Here is a 26,316-nt window from a genome sequence, read left to right as displayed (position 1 = left end):
GCGGAGTTAAAGACGCATGGCTTCGCAGGTGATGCTTTGCTTACTTTGACTTTTATATTCGTTGTACAAAATCAGTAATTTACTGCTAATGGTTGAGTTTGTAGGGCTTCACCAGTTTGTTTGGAAGATCTATTCTGCCCAGAAGTGGATTTTAACTTGATTTTTTTAAAGCCTTCCATTTCTGCAGCAAATACTGCTATTTCTGTTCTTTGTCCCAAAGTTGAGTGAAGAAAGTATAGAACTTTGAAATTTTCTATGGAAGTAAAAATCCGAACTTCCAACTGTCTTTTCTTTTGCCTTGCCTACAGGCTTTAAATTTCATTGCATCTTTCCCCATTTTGAAAAAAACAAAACAAAACAAAACCAAACCCAAAAAACACCAAAACCAAAATGAAGGTTTGGGGTTTTGATTAGAGGAAGAGTAGAAGAAAATGCTTAATTACATTTAGGTCTAAAGGATGTCTTACATTTTTATAGAAAACTTCCAAATTGTAAAACAAAACACAATAAACTCAGGTAAGAACATAATCTTTCTTTTCCCTCAGTGAGCCTGAAAACTGCACAACATAAAGCAACTTTTGTGTAGGGCTATTTTTAAGTGCCTCGTATCTGAGAAATGCAGAAGAAAACTGCTCTAAAAAGTGTCACGGGGGGTGGTGGTGGTGGTGGTGGTGGATTCTTCGATTGTCGGTACGCTTCTTCGACCTGTCTTGAAAAAAAGAAAAAAGGGGGGGAAAAACATCAATTATGTAAGAAAAGTCGGCTCTCCTCCCGCTGAGTGACAAAGTGGCTCTTCCCCCCGGGACCTGGCAGATCAGGCGGCAGCCGGTGCTGCTCTGCCCCGGCCGCTTGGCGTTTTTACACCCCCTTTGCCCGAGGAACCGGCGGGGAGCGGCCGGGCCGGGGGTGCGGGGCCGCGGCTGGGGCTCCCCCCGCCCGCCCCGTCCAGCCGCAGCGAGGGCTTTTCTTGGCGAAAACCTGCGATTCCGGCGTTCCTCGGGAATGAAAGAAAGTGATATGTTGGAAAGCGAAGGCGGGGGGGGGGGGGGGAGGAGAAGGGCTGTCCCTACTCCTGCAGGGCGGGATCTTTTTCTCCTGCTTGATCTATGGAGCCCGCCCCCTTAAATTGGCTCCCGGGAGCGCCCCGTCCACCAGCCCGACGGGGGGAGAGGCGGAAAGCGAGGGGAGAGCAGGCAGGCAAGGCGGGCGGGCGGCCGGCTCGTCCGTCCCGTCGGTCCCGGCCCGTCCCGTCGGTCCCGGCCCGTCCGCCCCCGCGCACCATGCGCGGCCCCCGGCGCCCCGCGCCCCGCCGGCCCGCCCGCCCCTAACGCCGCCCGGCTCCGGCGCCTTCCCCCCGGCAGCGCACCGGGGGGCGGCGGGGAGAAAGGGGAAGAAAAAAGAAAAAAGAGGAAAAAACAAATAAAGAAAAGGGGGAAAAGGAGGAGGAAAAGAAGAGCCTGAGGAAAGCGGGGGAAGGCTGCTCTCCTCTGAGGACAGCGCGCAGCACCATGCAGCTGGCGCCGCTGGCGCTGGCACTCACCACGCTCTTCATCGACGGCTTGAGGATAGGAGCGAGGAGGCAGAAGCTGCACCCCAGGCAAGGTAAGGGGGTGCCCGGGGAGGGGGGCAGGGGGGGAGGCCGGGGGGGACGCTGGGCTGCCGCCCGCCGCCACCCCCCTCCCCCTCTCCGGGGGGTGTTGGGGGGGGGGGGGGGGGGCTCGGCCTCCCCGCTCAGGGGCATGTGCTTCTCCTCCCTTGTAGCCAAGCTGCTGGAGAAGCTCAGCGAGTACGAGATCGTGACTCCTACCCGGGTGAATGAGTTTGGCGAGCCCTTCCCCACCGATGTCCACTTCAGGCGGCGGCGGCGGAGCACCAGCGCTGCCCCCGACGCCTGGACGGCCGCCGCCGCCGCCTCCCCCAAGGCTCACTACAGGCTCTCCGCCTTCGGGCAGCAGTTCCTCTTCAACCTGACGGCCAGCTCGGCCTTCATCGCCCCGCTCTTCACCGTCAGCCTCCTGGGAGAGCCCGCCGCCGACCAGCGGCGCCTCTACGCCGAGGCGGCCGACGCCGACGTGAAGCACTGCTTCTACCGGGGGCACGTCAACGCCCGCCCGCGGCACACCGCCGTCATCAGCCTCTGCTCCGGGATGGTGAGACCCCCGGCCCCGGTCCCGGCCCCGCCGGGCGCCCAGCGGTGGGGCGGAAGCGCGGCGGCGGAGGAGGAGGAGGAGGAGGAGGAGAAGGAGGAGCAGGGCGAGGGAGGGTGGGCAGAGGGACGGGGACGGCCCCTTCCCCCCGCCCCGCGGCTGCGGGATGGGGCTGGCGGCTCCGGCTCGCCCCGGTCGGGGGTTTCTCCCACCCCGCTTTTATTATTCCGTCGGGTTCCGGCAGTGGAGGGAGGTGGTCGGGGGGGACCCCTCCTGCTCCGCGGGTTTTAGGGGGGAAAAAGTGCCACCCAGCGGGCGCAGACCCCGGGCACCCACACCCTCCTGCCCCCCAGGGTGCCGACGAGGGCTGCAAAAGGATGACTGGGGGGTCCCCAGCAGCGCCGTCCTGCACCCCGGGGCAGGGGCATGGCCCGAGGAGAGCTGAAGGCAGCCTTCCTGGCAGCCCCTCCTGCCACCCTGGTGACCTTCGGGGGGGGGGGGGGGGGGGGCGGGGGGCGGGGGGATATTGGCAAAGGGATGAGCAGAGGCTCCCAAGCAGGGCTGACCCTTCCATCGGCCCTGGTGCCTTCGTGCACCCCGGGGTGCCTGTCCCAGGTGGTCCCCGGGAGGTCCCTGCTGGCCTCTGCCTGGTCCAGGAGCTCTCCTGGGTGAGTGTGGTCAGTGCCCGTGTGTGGCTGAGCAGGTCTTCCTCCTAGTTACCAGTCGTGCTTCCCAGGCTAGGATGGCCGCAGGATGTTTTTTATCGTGGATATCTTTTATTTACCCACCGAATCCCCAGTTCATAGTCGTGTGCGACTAGGAGTGTCGGTGTCTTCTTGTAAGCAGGGATTTCACTGGCTGGCCACCTCCCTCCAGTCTTTACACATGGGTTTAAAGCTTGTCTTGGGGAGAGCTGCTCTATGAAACCAGCACAACGTGATGGGGTTGCACTGAGGCCTCCAGCACGCTGCAGCACCGTCTCCCCCTGGGCAGGGGTGGCTTGGGTCAATGTCACTGGCATAGGGACGGGGTCTGGCAGATGTCCCCCCTCTCGTACTCCCTGCCTACGGATCAGTAACCTGCTTTCCATAAGTTCCAGTGGGATGGCTGTGGGGAGCAGTGCAGCCCGGCATGGGTGCGATGGGAGCTGGAGCTTTCGCAGGGGTCGCTGCAGAACCGGGCACTCATGCAGCTCCCTCGTTAACTGCTCATTTTGTTGGGTAGTCCTGCTCCATGGTTTGTCATCACCCGAAGCTGACCGCCTGTTCCTCTCTGGTCTCTCTCAGCTAGGCACATTCAAGTCTGACGATGGGGACTATTTCGTAGAGCCGCTGCTGTCGCTGGAAGAACAGGAGTATGAAGAAGAGCACAATAAGCCGCATCTAGTCTACAGGCACCGGACACCTCCAACCAACTCTTCAGGGGACAGGCAGACTTGCGATACTCCAGGTATTCGTTTTCTTACTGCCCTTGATGACTTGGCACTTAGGAAAGGGAACTGATTTGTAGTAATTAGTAGGTTTGTCTGGGGCAGAAGGGCTGCGGAGTTGAGGGACCCCTCTAGAAATGGTACCGTGTGCGCTAGGACTGGGCTTGCGGTGGTACTGCTGTCCTGAAGAGATGTGGTGTGCCTGTGCTTTCTAGTAATCGGTTGTAAGGAAGTTGTGGTCAGGAAAAATCTTACGGTTTCCATTTCATCCCTGCTGTAAGGCTGGCAAGAGATCCTTTGGGCTGTCTTGCCTTAAATATCCCACGAGCCTTTAAACTTGCTTTCTGTCCTCTCCTACGTGTAATTCCTAACCATCCTAATCTGATTTTCTCTCTGTCTGAAATTCTGTTTCTGTCCTTTAAATGACATCCTTCTGTCGTGGTCTGGCTGTGCTCCTGGTCTTCCCTCCCCAAATTTGGTTGTGAGTTACAATGTCTTGTGTCTTTCTAGTGGAAATGAGAAAGAAGGTCCTAACAGCAACCCTGACACTTCTTCCCTTATTAATCGCTTTTCTATGGTTCATTTTCAAAGGCTTTTTTTTCTCTCGTGGCCCTTCCTCCACCAGCACCATCTCCCTGACCTCCTCGCTCCCTCTTTCTGGTCTCTGCACATATGAAAGAGCACAAGCCTTTTTATCTCCCCTTCACGTGCCTCGGTGAGCAATAGCCTCGCTCCTACTGTCCCTATTATCTGCAGCGGCCTCCTGCTGCTCTCTGCTTCGTTGACTTCCTGATTTTCACAACTAATCCTCTCCTTTGGCAGCAAATACCTAAGTTCTCTCTGAAGAAGCTTGTTCCTTCGGTCTCCTGCTTCACCTGCTGTTTTGCCCTTCTCCTTTGGCCCGCAGCTAGATCTACAGGAGCTTTAAAGCCTAAACAGAGTAGACCTCGACCGGCTTCCCTTGCGCGGGCAGCGAGCCGCTCGTGTGCTGCAAAGTAGGTGGAGTTGCTGAGGGAGTAAAGGTAGCGCTGGAGGAGAAGCGTGGTGCCAAACTTGGGCTGCATTTAGCACGCGTGACTCGTTTGGCACCCGTAACTGTGGATCGCGGCCGTGCCTGTTGAGCTGTCGGTCTGTTCAGCTTTGCACCGGTCGCGTGCTAAGGCAGAAGATGCTCTGGTGCTCTGTGACCAGTCAGAGCTGAGGCACTAGCAAGGTGTGTTTCTTCTAGAAGACGTGGATACATGTCCACGCGCAAACGTACGTGCTGGGGGACGGCGGTACCTCTCCCAAGGCTGTCGTTGTGTGTTCTTCCAAGGGTTGCTGCTGGACTATGCCATTCTGGTTTCTCTCTTCCAGCTGTTTCTGCTCCCTTCTTTGAGATCAGATGCAGGAGACTCAGAACAGTTGGAAAGAAACACGGAATCTGGCACATTGCATCAGTAGCCCTTGGAGGAAATGGAGCAGCAGATCACAGGACTCATTGAATCAAAGGTAGCTGGGAGGGCTCTGACATTCGCTTGCGGACTTTATTCTGTGCCATTATAATGGTCTGCTGTGTTTCACCCCACTGTATCATAGCTTCCGCGTAGGGTATTATTCTTCTGGATCGTGATTCACAAGAATAATACTCCGTCTGTGGTATTACCTCCATGGTGTATCTCTTTGTCCTCTTCTCCAGCATGCTTTACCTCTTGCTTGTCTTGGTTTCTTTCTTGCTCTTCTCAGTGGCTTTGAGTAGTAGAGGGAGGACGTCTCGCCTCTCGAATACAGGCTTAAGGGTTCCAGATAGGTGTGACAGCCTTACTTGTCCTCCTGTCCTCTTCCCCTCCATGTCTCTCTCTCCCTTTTACTGTTGTCCAAGTTTTTGAAAGGGAACGATGCTTTGGTAAAACGCATTTGGTGAACAAGTCTTGGTCGCTTCATTTAAGGAGCCAGGGCAGGGCAGCTCGGGCAGTGCTGAACCGTGGCGTTGCCCCTGGGGTGTGTCTGGTGGTTATGTCTGGTTTCTCACGTGTCTTTGGAGCAGAGCGGGAAGATGCAAAATCCAGCAGCACTCATTGTTTTGGGGTGCATCTGTCACGGCTACCAGAGAAGAATGGTTTCATGAGAGTTTGGGAGTTTGTTATAGGTGTTGGGTGTTGTGTGTGAATCCAGTCTTTTGTCAGAAGAACGTGTGAGAAAGTGCGTTTGCGTTGCAGGCTTCTGGCAGGGATTGCAATTTGCTCAAAGAGGACATGATTGCGAGGGAAATCTTGAGTAGCCACCCTGCAGTGAGCAAGGGAGCCCGCCTTGCCGGGTAGTGGTGCTGTTAAGAATGGCTTTCTGATAGTCTTCTTCCTGGAAATGATTAATAAGCAACATACTGGTGTGCCCTTGCCATGATGATGTAATTATAGACTTCTTGCAGTATCCAGGAAAAGTTTCCCATGTGGGTCGACTGATAGATTGAGCGAAAGCTTTCATTTGCAGCAGTCTCCCTGCTGTTACTTTTAGTTTTCACTGTCCTCAGGTCAGCTTAGAAAAACAGGCGCTTGATTTTGGTAAGTTTTAATTAGCAGTTTCTGATAAGGGTTTTAGGTCCTCTGACATATGAGATACTCTGCAGATGTTCTGAAAAAAAGATCTTTCTCCTCTGAACGCTGATGGATATCGAATGCGAACTGTGCTCTGCGTATGAACTTTCATAGCACACCACCGGGGTCTCCTGGCAGTGCTCTTCAGCCGTCTGGCGTATAGCTCAACCGCCACAATAAAAACTTTTGACAAAGTTCTCCTTGGGGTAACAGGTTAATGTAGTTTCAGTCATAGGAAATGGTGCAATTTCTCCTCCTTCCTTTCTTTTAGTTAGTACCGTGAATCAATTTGTCATCTGGTGGAGGATCTGGCAGAATAATTAGTTGTGTTTTACTGAATAGCCCTGACGGGATGAAGACTTGGCCAGGCTGACAGCGTGATGTCACTAGGTGCAGCGCCGCTACCACCCATCGCTTCACGATAGCAAGCTCTTCCGATCCAAATTATTAAATATCCGCTTTTTTGAGGTGGAGGAGGAAGAGAAAAGAAATTCTGACCCTAAAAAAAGAAAAAAAGGAAGTGGCTCGTTGCGAAGCTGGAGAGCGGAGCTTTCCTGCGCCCCACGGAGGAACAATCTGACTCCGATGATAAAAGGCACGGAGCTGCATCCTGCGGTGCCACGCGGTGCTGTGTCCGCCGTGCCGGCCGGCTTCGGGAGACCGGCAGCAGCTCTCCGACACCCTCCCCCCCCCCCCATCCAGTCTGACCTCCCGCCAGGAGCAGACCAGCCAGCCCTACCCACCAGTTTCCACGTGAAACCCCGAAGGTCGGGTCTTGCAGAGAGATGCCCAGCTCCAGATGCCAACAGGACACTGCTATCACCTAAATAAGCACTGCAGGGCACCTCTTGCTCTGTGTCTCATGTCCCTTTCTGTTGCCTCTCCTTTCTCTCATGTTTCCCACGTTTTATGTAAATGATGCATTTATACATATATTTTGGTTGTTGGCTTCTCCAGAGCTCTTCTCTTCCAGTTTTTTGGGGGTTTGTGACTGCTTTAGCCTTTTTCTGCATCTTGCCCAGTCGCTCTGCCTGTTGCCCACCCCTTGTTCAGAGGCAGACGTGGCCTCCACCCGCCTGGTGGCACTAAGCCACAATTGCCCTGTGGCCATGAGTACAAGTGCAAGAGTTGGGCGCTCTTGTCTCCCCACTTGTGCTGCGTGTTCAGCTATTTATTGCTCCGCACTTCGCCAGTTCCTTGCAGCTTTTGCTGTGACCCTGGTGCAGGGCTCCCGAATGAACTCTTTCGGGCAGCTCCTCCTTCGTTCCCACTGCGTTCACTTTGTTCTCCCGATCTGTGCTTTCCCCTTCCTTCCCAGCTTCGTTAGTTAAATAACTCCCTGTTCCTGCCTTGTTGTTCATAATTCTTTTATATTCAAGTGGCTGAGATGAATAAATCGGGGACTGAATATATAGCGAGCCCTAGCTGTTGCCATGACTTGCTGCTGGTCAGCCGTGCCCATCCTGAGGCTGGTGTTAGACGTGGGCTCTGGAGCCACGTGCGAGGACCTTGCACAAAGTCCTGGCTCCTTAACGAGAGCGCTTAAAGCAGGAATATCCGCCACGGGCGAAACTCCTCATGCAGAAGCAGCAACAACGCTCTGATGGTGCCAAACTAGTAGGAAGATGATTAGAGCTTTTTCTGTTTCTGGAGGGGAGCCAAGGGGCTGTAGCCAGGCAAAGGGGCCTTCCAGCAACTTGCGCCGCGGTGGTGAGATTTTGGAAGTGGGCTCAGATCTTGTGCTCTCAGATCAGCGCTCTCAGATCGGCGCTCTCAGGACAGAGCAGATCTTACCTGCGCGGAGCTGGCTGTGCCCCCAGCCGCTGCCGGCGGAGGTGGGAAAGCCCAGTGACTCAGCTGCTGAGGTTGCTTTCCAAAAACCACCAAGCGTTACCAGCACAGATGGCTGCTGGGGACAGCCTTAGGCGCGTCCCGCTACCTGCCAGATACGGACGCAGAAGGGTCCCAAATTTCCAACTGGGTATTTAAGTTGCAAGGCGTTAAAGCAGTTGTACTGCTCAGGAGGTGGCACGTGTGTGGCCAGGCACAGCGGCTCCGAAAAGGCACGGCCCGTGTACTCGTCCGGGCCAGGAGGAGAAAAGAAGCTCTATGCGTGTAAGTTGCGTTGAGAAGGTGGCTATAAAAAGCACAAGACGAATCGGCAGCGTGAACCAAGTCGTGGCAGCACGAAGCAAGCTCGCGTGACAGGCATAATCAGTAATATGTCACTGATTTTTCAGTTGCATTAATGAGTAATTTGTAATAGATTAGCCTTTCAGAGTACCTTTAACGACCTTCCCCACTGAACGTGATGCTGGGGAGCCACCAGAGCAGAGGAGTGCTGCCCTGTGTCTTGAGCAAGGAAATGCTCGGTGCCGCCAGCTCGATGATTGCGATCCTGTTCCCACGCGGTAATTAACAGCAGCCCGCTCAGCCCTTCCAAGTGGTTGTCCTCTCTCTTCCGTGCCACCCAGCTGCACGGGAAGTCATTGGTGAACGCACCACTCAAGCAGGAGATGGTCCTGCCACCGCGTTCCCATGAGCTTGGGAAGGGGTGGCCAGGTTGAGGTTGCCAGGGTGTGAGTTTGTTAACGTGTCATCAGTGGGGAGGTGACCTGGGGGAGGGTGTGTTGGGCATCTGGCATTGTCCCTTTCCATGTAGCGTGGTCCCGCGCTGGTGCAGGTAGGTGGTGAGCTCTTGCTCCTGCCTGAGCTCTGGTTGGAGGTGTATACCCAGTGTTAGAACTGGCAACGGTGGGGAACAGGGCCAAAGAGGCCGGAGGTAGCAAATTTCACACGTGTTCCACAGACCGTTTATATGTGTTACATTCTTATTTTATAGCAGTTTTGAGGCAGAAACTTTGAACGCCTTTTCCACAGGACTCGATGTTTGTCCTCTTGTGAGTGGTCCGTGGTGAAATCCCAGATCCTTTGCAGTCAAGCTGTTGGTCTTGAGCCTTTTTTCTGTGTTTGCTATTTCTTTTGGACTCTTTGTCTTGCTTCCAGCTGTGACCTTATTTTGGTTTTCAACTCCTTCGTCCAGCAGAATTTCATGTCCTAGGTGTCTGGTTTCCAGGCAGGTCTTCGGGCAAATTCTGTGCTGCTGGGTCTCGTGTAACCGTGGGGTCGCAGAAGATCTGCAGGGAGGTTTTCCTAAGCCTTTGCTTCCAGGTTGAGCAATCCTTGAGTTCTTTCAAAAGTCTGTTTAAACTGTCAGCTTTGCTTTTGGCCTCAGGCTAAAACATTGACTTCGTTCGTTCCCTCAGAAAAGTTTCTCATCTTAAGGAACTGAATTGTAATTTATAGTCAGATAGTAATTATTTCAGGTTTCCTTCCCTCCCAAAAACAGCAAACGAGAGAGTTACGTCACAAGTCCCATATGCTAATGTAATTAATTCTATTTCTGGCTTCCTATTGAGGTAATAGCACAGTAACAGCCAACAGCCGACTTGGTCAAATGGGCTTGGGATGTCAAATACGAGCTTTTCCCATACGGCGTTGGGAAAGGGATCAGGCTGTAATGTTTGTGCTATCTTGCAGTGGTATTGGCAAGTGAAATAAAGGTATTAGACTGACTTCAGTTAAAAAAATTGATTGCAGCCAATGATACAGATCCCATAATTGCGGTTTTGTGTGAAAATGTCTCGATGTGAGTTGTAAGGTGCACACATTTTGTTGTTGTTAGTATTGAAAATGTATCAAGCGTGTGTCTGGCAAGAAAGTTAATTCCTTAACAATGGAAGACCAAGATTGTGGCTGAACAAATGGTTATCGATTGGTTATTGTTTTGCAACTCAGACATGGTAAGTGAACAGAGTTAAATTACTCTCCTGGAATCAAATTGGACGTATTTGCAGTTTTGCATCTACTTTTACATCATCTGTGTGGACGTCTGCTGAAGAAGGGCAGGTGGAAGAAGAGAGGAGGTACTGCTTTGATACTTTCCATCTCTACCCCGTGGTATAGACTAAGGAAAATAAACAGGCTGACTCTTCTGTGACTCCTCTAGACAAGGGGGCCTACGGGAGAGCTGGGGAAGGGCTTTTTACTGGGGCGTGTAGCGATAGGACGAGGGGGAATGGCTTTAAACTGGAAGAGGGCAGGTTCAGATTGAACCTTAGGAAGAAGTGTTTCCCTGTGAGGGTGGTGCGGCACTGGGACAGGTCGCCCAGAGAGGCTGTTGAGGCCCATCCCTGGAGGTGTTCAAGGCCAGGCTGGACGTGGCCTTGGGCTACCTGGGCTGGGGGGAGGTGTCCCTGCCCAGGGCAGGGGGGTGGGAACTCGATGGTCTTCAAGGTCCCTTCCAACCTAAACCATTCTGTGATTCTATGATTCTGTGACTTTCTTCCCACGTGCCCGTATTGTCAGTACCAGCATCCCCGCAGCCAATTGCTAGGCAAAGTTTCTTTCTAATGGGATATTTTTTTCTCATCTTTCACCGAGTGTCGGTACAAAGATGTGGTGATCTCGGCCTTGTTCTTGTTGCCGTGGTGCCTCATAGGTATCACTAGACACGAGTGCGGATAACATGTTGCCGTACTTGCGGCTGTTATGCATTGAAAGTTGCATTAAGAGGAAGCAAACAAGCAGTTTGGGCGCTCAGGTGGCTTGCAAGGCAGAAGTCAGGTTCAGCAAGCACAACCAGTAGAGCTCTGCAGGCAAATGGCTTCCGTGAGCCCAGGCAGCACCGAAGGCAGCAGCCCTGGCTGTTTTCCTGGCGTGCTGGAATGCCACCGGTGCATGTCAGTGTGCCTGTGGTATACTCATACCTGGCTCAGATGTGTGTCTACTCTTAGGTGAAACACCGGGATGTGCTTTAGCAACCCGCCCGCCCGGCCCCTTGCAGTGTCAGGGTGGGTTTCAAGGGTAATTTGCCGTGGTTTTTTAAGTCATTCCACAGGGATAGTTTATTTTTCTTTCTGAACCAGTGGATTGTGGAACTGGTATCAGTGATCTTCAGCACTGTAACTTTCTGTCAGCCGTGCGTTAAACCGATTTTGTACCAATTCAAAGGTGCTTTTGTGTCTTGCAGTTGTTAAATGCAGTTATTTACTTATTTTGTCTGTAAGGTGATCTTGAATCATTTTCCACCACACGCTCAACTCGCATGTTACTATCTGCTCTCTTAAAGAGGCACTTTATTGTTTTGTTCATTAATCTAGTTTCTGTCTGCTGTGTAAAATTAATAGCTTTCACGTACAACTTTTTACCTTAGGCAGGAAAAAGGTTCGGTAAGGCTGGAATGCATCCTCACATTCATCATCAGGAAACGAAACGTGTAGAGTATGTGTGGTCTTAGGTCTCTGCATGGTGGAAAACCAGAATATTTTCATACTAAGGGAAGCTGGTTGGTGCCAACTGCAAGTCTGTGGTTCTCAAGCGTTCTGGTTCAAGCCGCAGGAAGAAAGGCAGGATCGCCCCGAGAGACATAGCTGGGTTCAGCGTCACCTTAAGCTTTGGCATCTCCACGGCTGGAGTCTCTGTAGCCAAAGCCACCACAGGCCACAGTGGGTGACTGGCGGTGGGACTGCTGATTTTTGTATCGGTGATGCTTCGTGCCAGTCTAAACTGCTGGTGGCTCTGTAGCGTTGCTTGCTGGCCTTAGAGTGTTTTCACGTGTTACAAAGGCAAATGCCAGGCCCTGGGCTTGAGGCGGGGGCTGACTCCAGCAGCAGCCGCTCCTGGACGCGGACCTCTGACCGTTGCTCCAGTCGTTCGTGTGGGAAGCCACTTAGTAAAGTGGATGTGCAAAATTCAAAGTGGAGGAAGGCGAGAAAATTGACACGCGGGTGTGCTGGGTCATGAGGGCCTATGAGCCGTTCGTGCAAACATTTCTCTTAATAGCAAAGAAAACTTTTTTGTAGAAGCCCAATACTTTGATTCTCCTGGAACAGCTTGGGAGGGAACTCTTGAGCCCAGATTGCTTCCTAATTCAAAGGGAAGTATGAACAACACAGGGAAAATTTAAGTTTCCCTCCTTTGCGTTGCTCTAATAGTGGCACCTGTGAAAGGTCTGATATTTTACTGCATTTTCAATAGTTCCAACCACAAAAGTTTGATCTCTGCAGTTTTGTCCAGCTCTTGCCAATGAAGGTTGACATGCCAGTTGACCTCTGTCAGTTATGTGAATTCAGATTGATTTGCATTTGAAAATTTTCTGGTTTGCAGATTAGAAAAATCGAGCAAACTTTCATTTTCACCCTTAGCACGGAATACCTTTCTCTTTGGATCCTTCATTTCCCTTCCGATGCAGGTCATTGATCTCACCTCCATCAATAAAGCCTATTTTCCCATTCTAGCTGTAGCCGCAGCTCTGGTTGCATAGCCGAGGAGTTATCCAGAGGGAAGGCAGGGTTGGTCCTGCTCACGGGACTGCTCATCTCGGTGTGGTCCGGAGCAAGGCATCACTGCCCCCCCTTACGTTAGCAGCCCTGGCTGTTGTCCGAGCAGGGCGAGAAGCTGCCGGCAGCGAAGGGGTGTTCAGCTCTGGGTTTATGCTGGCCACAACAGCACACTCACAGTATCAGAGGGGAGAATTTGGCCTCATGCAAATTCATCCGAGATATATCTGTAGATATATTGAAAGGTAGATAGAGATATAAAATGTATTGATATGGAATTGAAACAGACCCAGAGCTAGAAAAATCCTTTGGTCCAGCTTAGGACCTGTTTAGGTCCTAAAGAGGAGGCAGTTTCCATCCCATATCTTGACAAGAAGAGCCTAAAAACGTGGCTTCATTTCAGCTGGTCTGACCTCTGCGTGAAGAAAATCCATTTTGCCTCTTGCCTCTCGTTTCCAAGTGATGGCAGTCACTTTGGTGGCCGCTGTTGTACCAGCTACAGGCAGCAAATTCGGGCCCGCCGACTGCAGCCGGAGGTTGTGCCGAACCATTTGGGCAGGGTTTGCTGCCGTGGCTCTTGCCGGAGTCAGTGGAGACAGGTCACACACCAACCGACTGCCCGGAGGGAGCTCAGCTGCATTCGGATCTGCTTTATGGAGGTGTGCAATAAATAATTAACTTCCAAACCATAGTTTTATCATCTGCGCAGCTGGATCGGAGCAGGTCTGGGAGTGAGACGGACCAACCACCGAGGAGCAAACTTTGTGTTAAAAACCCTGGGTCACGCATTCAGAAAATGTCTGTTAGTAGGTTGGTTTGAAAGGACCGTGCCCCCTTTTTAGCAGGGAGAGTTGTGACTGTTATTAGCTCGAGAAATAGATTGTTTCTTCCCCTCTCGTGCTCCCTCTCTTTTACTGCTCCCCCCCCCCCGCTATGTGAGCTCCCGTGAACTTGGAGCTGAACTGGACATGCTTGCATTGTCACGTGTCGTATTTAATTGTGCAAATTGCTTTCTATTCCAAGGACGGGTTAATGTAGAAATGGAAAGGATTAGAACTGTTGGGATAAGCGATCGCTCTTTCTTTTAATTTTTGGTTTTAGCATAACAATAGCTGCTATTTCAAAAGCAGTCCCTGGCTCTGCCCTGTCGCCCTTCCGTGCCGGCAAAGTACTGGTGTAGGGCCTGAGTCTCCCCTGCTCTCTCCCTTGGGATAGGTCCAAAGTCCATTAATCGGCGGGAATCATCCATAAATCAGCTCAATGGGCTCTGGGTTGAGGCTTCTCGTGCAAGCTGAAATAAATGGCACGGGCGGGAAGATGCCATCGGGGAGGAATATCCCCGTCACAGGATTGGGTCTCCTTTTTAAGTCCCACATAACAAAGGAAAAACCAAGCGGGGAAAAAAATGAATATACACCTCCAGGTCTGTCAAAAGACAGTGCAAACACAGTCTTGGTAAAGCAAGCGGTAGAATGGACATTTTTCCAGCAGCCTTTTAGCCACCTCTTAAATTAATATTAACTGTTGAGTCAGTGCATAGGCTCTCCTGGTACTTGAATTATTGATCTGGGGTTTGCGTGGTTTGAAAGTTTTTGTCTGCTCATTGGGGTTTGTGGGTTTTTTTTTTCTGCAAATTAAAGAAAATATTTTGTTACTTAAACCTATCCAATTGCTGCCGTGTGTAGGTAGATGTTTTTCAGGTCATTTGCAAAGAGTGAGAGCTTGCCAAGCAAACCGTTTTCCTTACTGATTTCTGTTAGTATATTAACACAATAGGGGGGGGAAAATAAAAGCAAAACCAGGTGGAAAAATATCAGACCCTTTTTTGGTGTTGTGTGCGGCAGTAGGAAGCTGTTGCTGTAAAATGGCATTTTTCTTGTGTAATGGGAGAGATTTTTCACTTCTGCTTGATTAAACGGCAGTACGCTGCGCTGTTCCGTCAGAGCCTTTCCGTTGTGTCCGTCGTAACGGAGCAAGCGAGATATCAAGAGCATCAGGCGCGGGGAGTACCGGCAGTGCCTCTGTGCAACTCCCCTCGACGCCGGCGGGGGTTTTATGGAGGGGTTGAGAGCAGGGCACTGCCATTAGCGTTTAATTTTTGACAGGTGCATGTGCGCCATCTCTGAGTGTAGTTATGCGCGAGAACGATGGGGTGAAGATAACAGTTCACTACTATCAAAGTCCAGGACTGGCTTTACGTGCGAGGCATCCCCACTCTCTTCTGCGTGGTTTTACAGTAACTAGGCTGGCAAACATACTATTTGCGACTTGTCCAAATAGCACGCAGTAACTGTTGGAGTGACATCATACCGGGAAAAAAATATGTTGGCTTTTGAAGGGATGATGTGGCTGACTGTAGTTTCTGTGCCGGACGGGGGAAGTGCACTGATGCTGTAGCGAGACTTGGCAGTGTTAGGTTAATGATTGGATTCCATGATGTTAAGGGTCTTTCCCAACCTAAATGATTCTGGGACACTGTGCCAGATCTCTGCAACAGAAAGCAAGGTCGTTTTTCCTTTGTGCTGGGTGTACCCGGCTGTGTTGGGCTCTGGTTCTCCCGCGTGGTGGGTCAGGTCGGGGCTCTCCGAACCAGACCTGGCGTTTCCTGTGGCCCTCTCTGGTTTTGGGGTGGTATTTTTTTTTTTTTGGAGCGTGTGACGATACCGGCTGCAGGATTTCAGTGCGAGCCTGGTGAATGTCAATTAACTTCTTTTAAACATTGCCTGTATAACAGTTGTCCCTTCGAAGAATCCTTTGCGTTTCCTCCTCCGTTTGCCATCTAACCTCCCCCTGAGGCTGGCTGAAGGAGAAGCCGCCGGAGCCCCGTGGTCCTGTCTGGGGCTTTGCGGAGCTGTGGCGGTGGATGGTGCAGAGCTCTGCCTTCGCACCGCCGCCTTGCCTTCAGCCCCGCTCGAGCCCTGTTGAGCATCTCCCCATCCTTAACGCGTTTTTCCTTGAGCACCTGCTTCCTGTGGAAGTTAGTTGCTTGAAGAGGAGATTTAAGTGACCGGCTGAGGGTGCAGAGGGGAGGGGAACTGGCCGAGGGGCTGAGGTTAGCACTTTCTCCTCCATCTGGTCCTCCGCTCACCTTTAAGTTATTTGTATGCATAGTTGGCTTCCCGCGCTGATTGGCACCGAACGAGTCGGGATAATGTCACAGTTGCCCACGAAGCGGTGCCAGCGTGAGAGCACAACCTTGCCAACACAAGGGCATTGATTAGTGCAGAGGAACTAGGGCAATCCAATTATAACCACAAATGCCATTGGCTTTCTCGAATTCTTACTCAAATAACGGCGGAGTCTCTGCTGTATTAAGGTGGTCTGGACTGTATCAAGACAGGGGAATTCGCAAGACTTGGGTAATGCAGAGTAAACGGAATTTAATTCTTAAATACTACATTGCTGTTTACACATAGGGCACAAAAATAGCATTTTCCAGATGGGTAGAAGGTGGCCAAACCCCTTTGCCTGTCTTGGCATTAGAAAATGTATTTCATATTTCTTTTTTTGGAAATTATTACAAAATATCCTAAAAGGAAACTACACAGGAAAAATAGCTAAGAAGTTTCCTATCATTTCAATCTTGTTTGAGCATTGAATATTCCTTTGTTCCCTAATATTATGCTTCCTCTAACCTACTCAGCAGGTCAGATAAGGAAACGTGATATTTTTCACCACCACGACGAAATTAAACTAAAGCTACAAAGAGCGTGAGGGTTGTAGCCTGGAGTCTTAGATGAGTAGTTCAGATCTGGCTTTATATTAAATGCAGAAGCGAACAGTCTCTCATGGATGAATCACATTCAATTAGCTACTTCCTATGATGAACTGATTAAAAATTAAGTGGCATCAAATAAGACTGATTTTGCTCTTACATTTAAATAATGCTATAATTACATACTAATCGGATGGTAAATCTTAATTGTACACGTTCCATATGTTTTATTTGCCTGCTCTCCCTCTTCGCTTTGTCGTCTTTGTACCAGCGTGGAGTATATTTTCAGGCTGCTTTTATGTTTGGCCTAATTGAATATCAAAAGCAGTATATGTGAAACTTCCTGAATTCTATTCTTTAGCCAGTGGCAGCTGTGCTATTAGATGACCTTTACCATTCCCGTAGCACAGAATAATAAAGGGAGGGGGGGAATTGAAGCCCAGCCATGTTATTGTTAGAGACAGAAATAAATCATATATAATTGCTTCGCTATGAAGGCCAAATCCTGCCGTCCTTCATGCCCGAGTTAGAAATACAGGATTTGGACCTTTGTTTCCTGTGGTTTCCTGGCCACCTTGGACGTGCCCGGAATCCTCACGCTGCTGCTGCGGTGGCTAATTACCATCACCGGGCTCACATGGAGTTAAACGGAACTGCCGCCCAGGCTCCGTCCCTCCCGCGCGGGTGAGGAGACGGCTCCGCTGCAGGAAAGCCTTTACGTGAATGTCCTCCTTTCCGTGCCATTGGCTTCCCTAAGGTTACTTTAAAAATTAGAAAAGGCCTTAGGTGTGGGATTACGTGGTGGGCTTCCGTGTTTCGGTTAGCTGTGTGGAACAAGCCTGCTAGCTCTTGGTTGAAGCAAACAGGTATTTTGGCATAGCACGCATGTGGTACTAGCTCTGTTCACTCCAGAATGTACTTTATGTTTTTGTCTGCTTTTTAATCGCAGATCACGAACACAGTCACAAAAAGAACAAGCGGAAACACTGGAGAAGGCAGTGGGCAGAAAGCAGCATATTGTCTGACGTGGAGATGTTAAAACACAGCCTGGAAGTGAATTCGTTTTCTGCGGATAGCAACAAGACTGGGAACGTGAGTGAAAAGAAGAGCCACAGAAGAACAAAGCGGTTTCTCTCCTACCCTCGGTTTGTGGAAGTGATGGTGGTGGCTGACAGCAGGATGGTCGCCTACCATGGAGCTAATCTACAGCACTATGTCTTAACGTTAATGTCAATAGTGAGTATTCAACTACGAGGAGTAGATTCATCCACGAATCATTTTCTAGCGGTCACAGTGTCTCCCTTCTGCTGCGCTCTTATGCAGTATCCTCAGTTTGGCTCGGCCAGGCGCGGAGGTAAGGGTGGCGTTAGAGTAAAACCTGATGCGACTTGGCTGGGGAACGTTGGTCGGAGTCTTCCACCTTCCCAGACCCATCGCTTTTCCTGACCCTTCCCGCACCTCTTCCATCCAGCCTTTCAAACCCCAGGCAGCACGAGGAGTGTCACTGCCCTTTTAGTCCATGCGCTGTACTCTTCTTTTTCTTTAGGTCCACGTGAAATAGCAGCTGAATTAAAACGGTCCTTCGGGGACTGTGCCTTCCAAGGGACTGGTGCCTCCTGGTTATGCAGTTGCATGACTTCCCTTGCTGTTGCGAGGAGGAGGAGCCTGTGGTCACCTTGATCCTTAGCATAGCGCTAGGGTTGGCTTTCCAAGCATTTCAGTAGCTACTGGCACTGGGATGCAGCAGTGCAGTCCCCAGACAGGCAGCTCTGGGGATGCCTCCTGACTGGAAGCGAGTATCCAGCATAGCTCTCTCACTGGAGGGATTTTCGTCCTATTTAAGGGCAGAAGTGCAGCTCTAAAAACGTCCGCGTCAAAACGAGGCACTTGAGAGAATAAGTTGCTTTTGACAGTCTTGGTCGGTGGTCATTGTATCTCAGAGCAGAACGATCCTGTAATTTGGTGAAATGTGTGTTAAAGCAAAAGGAAGTGTTGGCTTTCTGCGGTAGCGGCAGGTTGGTTTCATCCTAAAATTGTGCTTCTGGCAGGAGGTCTCTCCAAGTAGCACCAGAGCACTGAGTGGGCAGAAGAGCGGCTCAGGAGAAGCAGTTGCAAAATGGAAACCATGCGTGTGTTGCCTTAATTGTTTTTTTTCCTTCAACGTTAGCAATAATTCTGAATATTTCTTTCTGAAACAGGTGGCTTCTATCTACAAAGACCCAAGCATTGGAAATTTAATTAATATCGTTATTGTGAAATTGGTCGTGATACATAATGAGCAGGTAATGGCAGTGGCTTTCTTCTCCTTCTGTTTGACACTGGCATTTGTAGTGAGCATTGCAATGAATAATTGAAATACCTGCTTATTGTGTGTCGCTTATTAGGATGGTCCTGCAATATCTTACAATGCCCAGACAACATTAAAAAACTTTTGCCAGTGGCAGCAATCCCAGAACCACCCCGAAGGAAGTCACCTTCAACACGACACAGCCGTGCTCGTTACCAGGTATGGTGAATATTCTCATGAGAAACGCAGCCAGTCGTGTGGCAGAGGCTGCGAGCATGTCATGTACGCAGCTACGGGAAACGTTCGGGTTTTGATGTGGGTGTAGTGACAATTGCAATTGTGGGAGCAGTGTAACTGTGAGCAGAACTGGGATAATGTTTCCACCATACCAGTAGATGACTTTGAGAGATTCAGGGCCGCCCAAGGTCTGCCCGTGGGTTCAACATAAGATGAAAAGCTCCGACTGTGGTAGGGAGTTGGTTCAGACCCCGACTGGACCATGTGGCCAGCCAGCGTGAGAACATCTGGTGGAGGACCAAGAATTGCTTTTGGGTGGTGTTATTATTGTGCTTGTGCCATAACTCACTGCTGCATTGAAAATTAATGTGTCAGGTCTGTTCTGCTTTCAGACAGGATATTTGTAGAGCGCACGACAAATGTGATACTCTGGGTAAGGAAAAACTTTCCTTTGTCTTTTAATAACTTTTTTGTGTAGTGACAATGTTAGTTGCCTGTGCTGAACCGTGGGCAACGTTTCTTTTTCTATCATAAACCTCTTTGTTCTCTCCTAGGTCTGGCAGAGCTGGGCACAGTCTGTGACCCGTACAGGAGCTGTTCAATTAGTGAAGATAACGGACTGAGCACGGCTTTCACAATAGCACATGAACTTGGCCATGTGTATGTTTTATGTAAATACATTTACATTTAAATAACCCAAGATTTATGCTAGCTAGGGCTTGCCAGCCAGACTAGGGCTTGGTACCCGCTGAGCCTAATTATTTGAGAGGAGATAAATATACTTGTGTAGAAGATGCACCACCGAGGAAGATTAGGTTGTGGTGTGACTCCGGGAGGCGGTGGGGTGCTCCAGAGCCCATCTGAGAGCAGGAAAACCAGCAGACCCGCGTTTTGGGGAGGGTGAATGACAGAGTACCCCAAGCAGCACCTAAGCAAGGGAGGAGAGCTAAGAAAACATCCCTAATTACTGCATCTTCTCACATCTGCATGTGGGCGTGAGCAGGATCTGCCCCAGCAGACTCAGCCAAGCCACTGGGACTAGCCCACTTTTTGGCCTGGGCTGGGAGGTTCTGGGAGCCTCGGGGAGGAGCAGGGTGAGGGGCACGGGCACGTCTCACCTGGCCCTAGGGACAGTGTCTCGGAGGAGACACTTCAGTGTCAAACTCAGTCCCAAACCACCTCACGCCTGGTTTGCAGTGGAGGTCCGTAGGTGTGGGATGGACGAGTACATGGGAACAGCTCTCTCAAAAACTCCCTTTTTCTGCACCGAGCGCTGGCTGAGACGCTCTATTTTTAACCACAGTAGTATTTGTTTAAATAAGATTTCCTGAGAGAAAGTCCCCGAAGGTTTGGCATTCCCCACATCTAACCAGTGGCTAATTCCGTGGCTAATGGTGCCCCAGAGCTGCCGGAGGGGTTAGAGGAGCTCCCGAGCAGGAAACGCCCCTTTGCTCTTTTACAGGGAGCCGAGTGAAAAGGTGGTTCACTGGAGGTAATCTTAATGGGATAGAAACTCCCCAGCCTTCGAACGCAGGATCACACCGGGTCATTTCCCCTTCTCCACTTCAAACGGCGAAGCGCTTTAAGCCACTCTGTCTCCGTTAGCGAATTTGCCGCATTCTTCCATATGTCATGTGCTGCAAACTTTGCGTGGGTTTCTGCTGATACTGATGCTTGATGGCATTTTGTAAACCTGCCACGTAAAGTATGGAAGCCCGGTCTGTCCCCGCTGCAGCCCTATTGAGGCACCAGCAAGAAGGACCAGGGTGGCATTAGAAGACATTTTGCAGCCGGCGCAGGGTGCTGCCAGCGTACCCGGGGGACTTCGGCCACCGGTGGTCGGTGGGCTCAAGTCATTCACCTCCTTCAGAAACTTGGCTCTTTGGCTCAATTCCGTTTTTACGAAGGTGGGGCTGGACTCCAGCCTGCCCGCAGGAGCGCAACCGTCAGCTGCAAAGGAAACTGCAGCTGAAATTGCGTCTGGCTCCAGGCTCCCTCAAGGACTTGTCTGGCATAATGGGTGCAGCCGTGGTGCGGACAGCTTGCCAGGTGCCGCGTGGCTTTTTGCAGACAAGTGCGAGGAACCCAAGCTGAGCAACACTTGTTGACACTCATGAATACGCGCATATTAATACTTTTATTCTGTAATATCTGTCAGTAGCATATCTAGGAAAAATTCTTGGGTTTGCTTCCGTTTAGTTCACACTGTTGCTCTTGCTGTGCAAAGTACTTGACATTTGCCACTTAACTGACTGTACTTTTTGCTGTTGTGTTTCTCTTAGATTTAACATGCCGCATGATGACAATCATAAGTGCAAAGAAGACGGAGGTAAAAATCAACAGCATGTCATGGCGCCAACGCTGAACTTCTACACCAATCCCTGGATGTGGTCAAAATGCAGTAGGAAATACATCACGGAATTTCTGGAGTAAGGCCTTGCATGTGCATGTGTTAGGCTGTTTTTACACCTGCACGCATCCCACGGGGTTCACCAGTGAATGTGAAATCCTCGTGTGCAGCCTTTGGCGGAAATCGGAGGGATTTGTGTGTGCACGCATCCTTTACCTAGAGCAGGAACGCACCCCTGGCATCCAGTCCCTGCCAGTTCAGCCTCGTGATAAGCTGGCAAGGACTGGCTTCTCTATGGGGAAGAATAAGTCTTCCCCCACGGATATTGCTTTTAAGGAATGCGTGTTCTCCTCTGAACCTGAAGAGTGAGTTTTTCAAGCCCTGTGGCCCAGATACGGAGCCGCGATTTAGGAGGCAGATTGAATCTGCCTTTCTGCTCCACAGGTCAAGATAAAGCCCTGGCACTAGTCCATGGTGGGAACGCTCTTCCAGGAGCCCGTGGGTCAGTTTGATGCGCAGGGATCACCCGTTTTGCCGTGATGCCTTCCCATGTGTTGTGATGGGGAGCAGAACGAGAGCCACGATGGTGTCCCGGCAAATCCAGAAGCTCAGTCCCCCTCTGCTCCCGCTAATCGATGATTTTCTTTCTGAATATATACCAGCGCTTATTCAGCAACTAAGTGCAGGTTGTGCGTGCTCAGAAGTGCTTTTGCCAGGGTAGCTGGCTTGCACGGTGGTGGACGGTGGTTAGCACAGCACGGGGGTGGTGGTGAATGGGTAATGCACCCTCCTGCGCTCGGGTCTGCCGCAGCTGCTCTAGTGCTTGTTAAATACGGCAAAGGTGGTGCACGTCTGCCCCGAGGCTGGCTCAGGAAAACGCCAACGGGTTCTAGTTGCATCACCTCCTGTTTAACACCATTTCTCTGCTTTGCGTTGTAGCACTGGTTATGGGGAGTGTTTGCTTGATGAACCTTCATCAAGAACTTACACGTTGCCTCAGCAGCTCCCGGGGCTGATTTATGACGTCAACAAACAATGTGAGTTAATTTTTGGACCCGGATCTCAAGTGTGCCCGTATATGGTAAGTGAAATTCCACACCTTGGTTTTCCTGGTGTTGCCATGGCAAATAAAGGCCTCCTGGGGTTGGATGAATGGGAGGCTCACCAGCCATCAAATTATTGTCGAGCTAATGATAAATCCTAAGGGGATAATTTCATAAAGGATCATCTACCTGGTAAGGCACGTGGCACATATTTATTTAATATTTTGATCTTTTCAATAACTTAAGCAGATGCAGTGTCGGCGACTTTGGTGTATTAACATCGATGGCGCGCACAAGGGATGTCGTACCCAACACACGCCTTGGGCCGATGGGACAGAATGTGAGCCCGGAAAGGTCTGTAATACCTGGTGGTTCGTGCCTCGTAGCTGTGTTTCCCAGGGCTCAGGCTAAACGTATCAGTCAAAATCATCCTATCCCAATGGCCCGTTGCATGGGGCGCAGCTTCTGACTGCAGGGGTGGCAGCCCAAAGCAGCTCTGGGTGTTTTAAGCCCAGTATGTGTGGGTCAGCTCTGTGCCAGATAACGCGATTAAAATCAGCTGCTTGGCGTAACGTTGTTTTAAAGCAGGTATTCCTTCTGGAGTGCTTATCTTTTTAAATCAATGCCCTTGAGTGAACTCTTGAGCAAAACTTTTGCACAGCTTCCCCAGGCTTTTATTAGAAATTTCCTGTGCGATGTGAGCAATTAGTAATCTGGTGTAACATAAACTTGCCAACTGGCTTCTCATCTTTACAACTTCAGAGTAAAATATAGAACTGGTTGACGTTTTCTGTATGGAACAGTTTTGGCAGTAATTCATAGACGCTTTAAATTTCCATGTGCGATGTTAGTTTCCAGCTAGCATTGTGGTTTCTAGAATAAGTATTTAGGTGTTAGTTGTCCAGATCTGGGGGAAAATAATTGAGAAGATTTTGATTTTTATTGAGATACTGAAGCTTTTGAAGAAAAATGCTAACTGGTTTTCATAATTTTTGTCTGAACAAAAATATTCTCCACCTAGACCTAGTAAGAAAAGCGTGATGTTATTCTACAAGGTATAGCTTAAAAATTTGCTTTTCTGGCTATTAATGATCAATAGTTAAAGCTTTCTTTAGGAAGAGTCAACATTTAATTCATAGTCTTTCAAATATATTTTCATAAAAATATCTGGATTCTGTTTTAGATATAATTTTCCATGAAGGCTTGGTAATTAATCTTTTGTTGCATGTGTCTGAAAAGTCAATTATTCAGTGATGCTTGACTGATATCCTTCAAGACAATGGGCGTAATGTATCAATTTGCCTTCCTTTCTTAGGGAAAAGCACGGTCAACGCGTTTGTTTTTATTGTTGAGAATGTGCATTAGAGATGTGCTTGGAAATCCTATTCCTGTGCTATTCTTTGGAGCTAGGGGTGCACCGGTATTTAATGTTTTTATGTAAAATCCTCCCTTTTCTGAGACTCGGGATAAAGCTTAGGCATCTGTGGAGTCCCCTTGACGTGAGACCTTGTGTCTTCAGCTTCTCCATTTGCGAGCTCGGGGTCTGCTCACTGCTGGAAACTCGGAAATAACTATTTTCTTGAAATCCAAGGAATCTGCGCTGCAATTTTGTTCGGACAAACCTGCCGTTACCCTTGGATATGGCCAGGGTGATGTGCAAACAACTGCAGTTGAGCAGATTAGCACCTCCTCAGAGTTACCATGTCATCCAAGAGGCAGTGTCCAGCTGCATGGCTCTTGATAAAGACCGTGTAAGCAAAAACATTTCGGTTCACAAATTTAGCCAATTTGACAAGTTTAGACAAATTAGACAAGTGTGACCTGAACTTCTCAGCTGAGAGCAGATGGGCTCTTAAGAAAAGCTAATGCAGTCCACTCGTGTTCAGGCATTTGAATGTATTCTCACAAAAAAAAAAAGGCTTTACGGCGTAATTCTTGCGTCTGTCTGTCGGTCTAATTCGAGCGTAAGGTTTGGATCATCGTAAACTCTCTTCTCCTCAGTGTTTACTTGGGCTTGTGAAATGCTGAGGTGCGAGTCTGGAGTGCTTTTCGTTGGAATAAATCACTATTTTGGTACTCTGCTGTGGCCAAGAGCCCCATCAAACTGCTGCTTGCTGACTAATGCCTTGCCTCAAGTCTGCATGTTTAAAGCCTGTGATATATGGGTTGGCAGATGGAGAAAATACCATGCCATTTTTTATGGAGATATCTTTGGAAACGAGGGAGCCTGAATAGCTGAGAAAAATCAGCTAGCTAAAATTACGGGGATGTAGGTTTAACCGGGCTCTAAATTTATTCTTAAATTGAAGACACTAAAACAACACGGGAGTGTTAGCTTATGCATATTTTGCATGTGAGGACACTGAATTTGATATCGCTAAATCAAGTAATAAGCCCAGCCCAGAGTTTGGCCTTTGCTGGGCCAGCACCAGTCGTGATGGTGTACGGTGTTTCACAGCACCAGCGCGTTGTCGGGTGGAAACAAATCACTGAAAGAAAATAGAGAGAGTCGTAAACTTGGGCCTCTACCTCTTGCGCTTTTCAGGGTTGTTTAAAGAATGGTAAAAGAAGAGTAGAGGAATAGTAATCGTTTCTGTCTCCTGCCATATGGCAGCAGGTAGCGTATATGTTATGCATGCATGAGGCTTCACAGCACTTGTCTGCCCCCTGCTAATCTATTCAGCCAAAGTCAGCCCAAGGATGGGAGCTGGATTTGGTGAATTATCTGGGACTCCCGCGGCAAGACAAAGGAAAGGAAAGTCTGTTGTAGTGTCTCCCGTCCCTGCCATTGCTCTCCTGCTCAACTGTGTGTCTGAGTTATTTTGAACTTGCTCCAGACAAAAACTCTATTATTCTCGTCCATTCTCTGATCTGTAAGCTCATAGGAAAGAGAATCCTGGCAGGCTTTTTTAGTTTTTCTGTTCTAACTCAACATAGAAATTATTTTTAAAATACAAAAGGCACGAAGGTTGCACAGCCAGACTATTCACAGTGTGGTTCCAAGAAACACCATTGCGTTTCCATAAGATAATAATCTTGCTGTTTATTTAAAACAGCTGCTCTTTTTTTTTTTATTATTTTATTTTCCCCTTTTGATTTACCATCAAGTCCAAACCCTCAATTTTTAATAAAATCAAGGGATGTAGGTGATTTCCTGGTTAATTCTCAACCATCGGATGGGAGACATATAGGTCACGTCACGGTCTGTTAGCTGTGTACATTCACTGGTTAGCTATTCAGCCCTCTTCAATGGGTCAGAGGTGCCAAGCATGACTCTGGTTATATATTTAGCTGTGAGCATCAACATTGCTGCGAGAAGTTCTCCACCGGGACAGCGCTGTTGGATTGGTGGTGTGTATTTTTGTACGTTGACGAGAGCTGTCGGACCTCTTTGTACAGGACTGGCGCAGGGGTCCCCATCCTGCAGTTTTTCAAGCCTCCAAACGCCAGGAGGAGTTGTGCGTCATGAGGGTTTGTCCTGCCGCAAAGAAACAGGCATTTCAGCTTATTTTTGTCTTGTCCTTTACTGTAGCAGATATTTCCCTGCCAGTTTCTCACTGGGGAATCAAATCTTCAGAGGAAAGCAAATCCAGGGCATGTGGCAGCTGAGAGACCATGCTCATAATAATAATAAATACTTTAATAATAATCCTGAAATAATAATATAAATACTTAAAAGGAGGGTGCCAGGGGGATCATAGAATCATAGAATCACAGAATGGTTTGGGTTGGAAAGGACCTGGAAGATCATCTCGTTCCACCCCCCTGCCCTGGGCAGGGACACCTCCCCCCAGCCCAGGTTGCCCAAGGCCACCTCCAGCCTGGCCTTGAACACCTCCAGGGATGGGGCCTCAACAGCCTCTCTGGGCGACCTGTCCCAGTGCCGCACCACCCTCACAGGGAGACACTTCTTCCTAAGGTTCAGTCTGAACCTGCCCTCTTCCAGTTTAAAGCCATTCCCCCTCGTCCTATCGCTACATGCCCCAGTAAAAAGCCCTTCCCCAGCTCTCCTGTAGCCCCTTTAGGGACTGGAAGGCCGCAAGAAGGTCTCCCCAGAGCCTTCTCTTCTCCAGCCTGAACAGCCCCAACTCTTTCAGCCTCTCTGAACAGTCTGTTTCCAGTGGTGGCCAGTGACAGGACAAGAGGGAACGGGCACAAACGTGACCATGGGCAGTCCCATCTCACCCTGAGGAG

At 49.8% G+C, this 26,316-nt stretch overlaps 1 protein-coding gene across 1 annotated transcript in view; it reads left to right on the top strand.

The window, feature by feature from the left end:
- Nucleotides 1–1,089: 1,089 nt before the first annotated feature.
- The window catches only part of ADAMTS9 (ADAM metallopeptidase with thrombospondin type 1 motif 9), an 85,142-nt gene continuing 59,915 nt past the window's right edge, over nucleotides 1,090–26,316 (top strand). Inside the window, 13 exon segments of the mRNA XM_082487998.1 lie at nucleotides 1,090–1,220; nucleotides 1,223–1,351; nucleotides 1,353–1,602; nucleotides 1,762–2,150; nucleotides 3,434–3,596; nucleotides 17,155–17,441; nucleotides 18,404–18,487; nucleotides 18,590–18,711; nucleotides 19,122–19,162; nucleotides 19,284–19,389; nucleotides 21,012–21,158; nucleotides 22,019–22,160; nucleotides 22,369–22,476. Of these exon segments, the coding sequence (XP_082344124.1) occupies nucleotides 1,107–1,220; nucleotides 1,223–1,351; nucleotides 1,353–1,602; nucleotides 1,762–2,150; nucleotides 3,434–3,596; nucleotides 17,155–17,441; nucleotides 18,404–18,487; nucleotides 18,590–18,711; nucleotides 19,122–19,162; nucleotides 19,284–19,389; nucleotides 21,012–21,158; nucleotides 22,019–22,160; nucleotides 22,369–22,476 (2,082 nt within the window). The 5' untranslated portion in view covers nucleotides 1,090–1,106.

This window comes from Vanellus vanellus (assembly GCF_965231255.1).
Source record: "Vanellus vanellus genome assembly, chromosome: 9".
NCBI classification, from domain to species: Eukaryota; Metazoa; Chordata; class Aves; order Charadriiformes; family Charadriidae; genus Vanellus; species Vanellus vanellus.
Note: the sequence above shows the minus strand (reverse complement) of the source record. Positions and strands in the feature narration are given on the sequence as shown.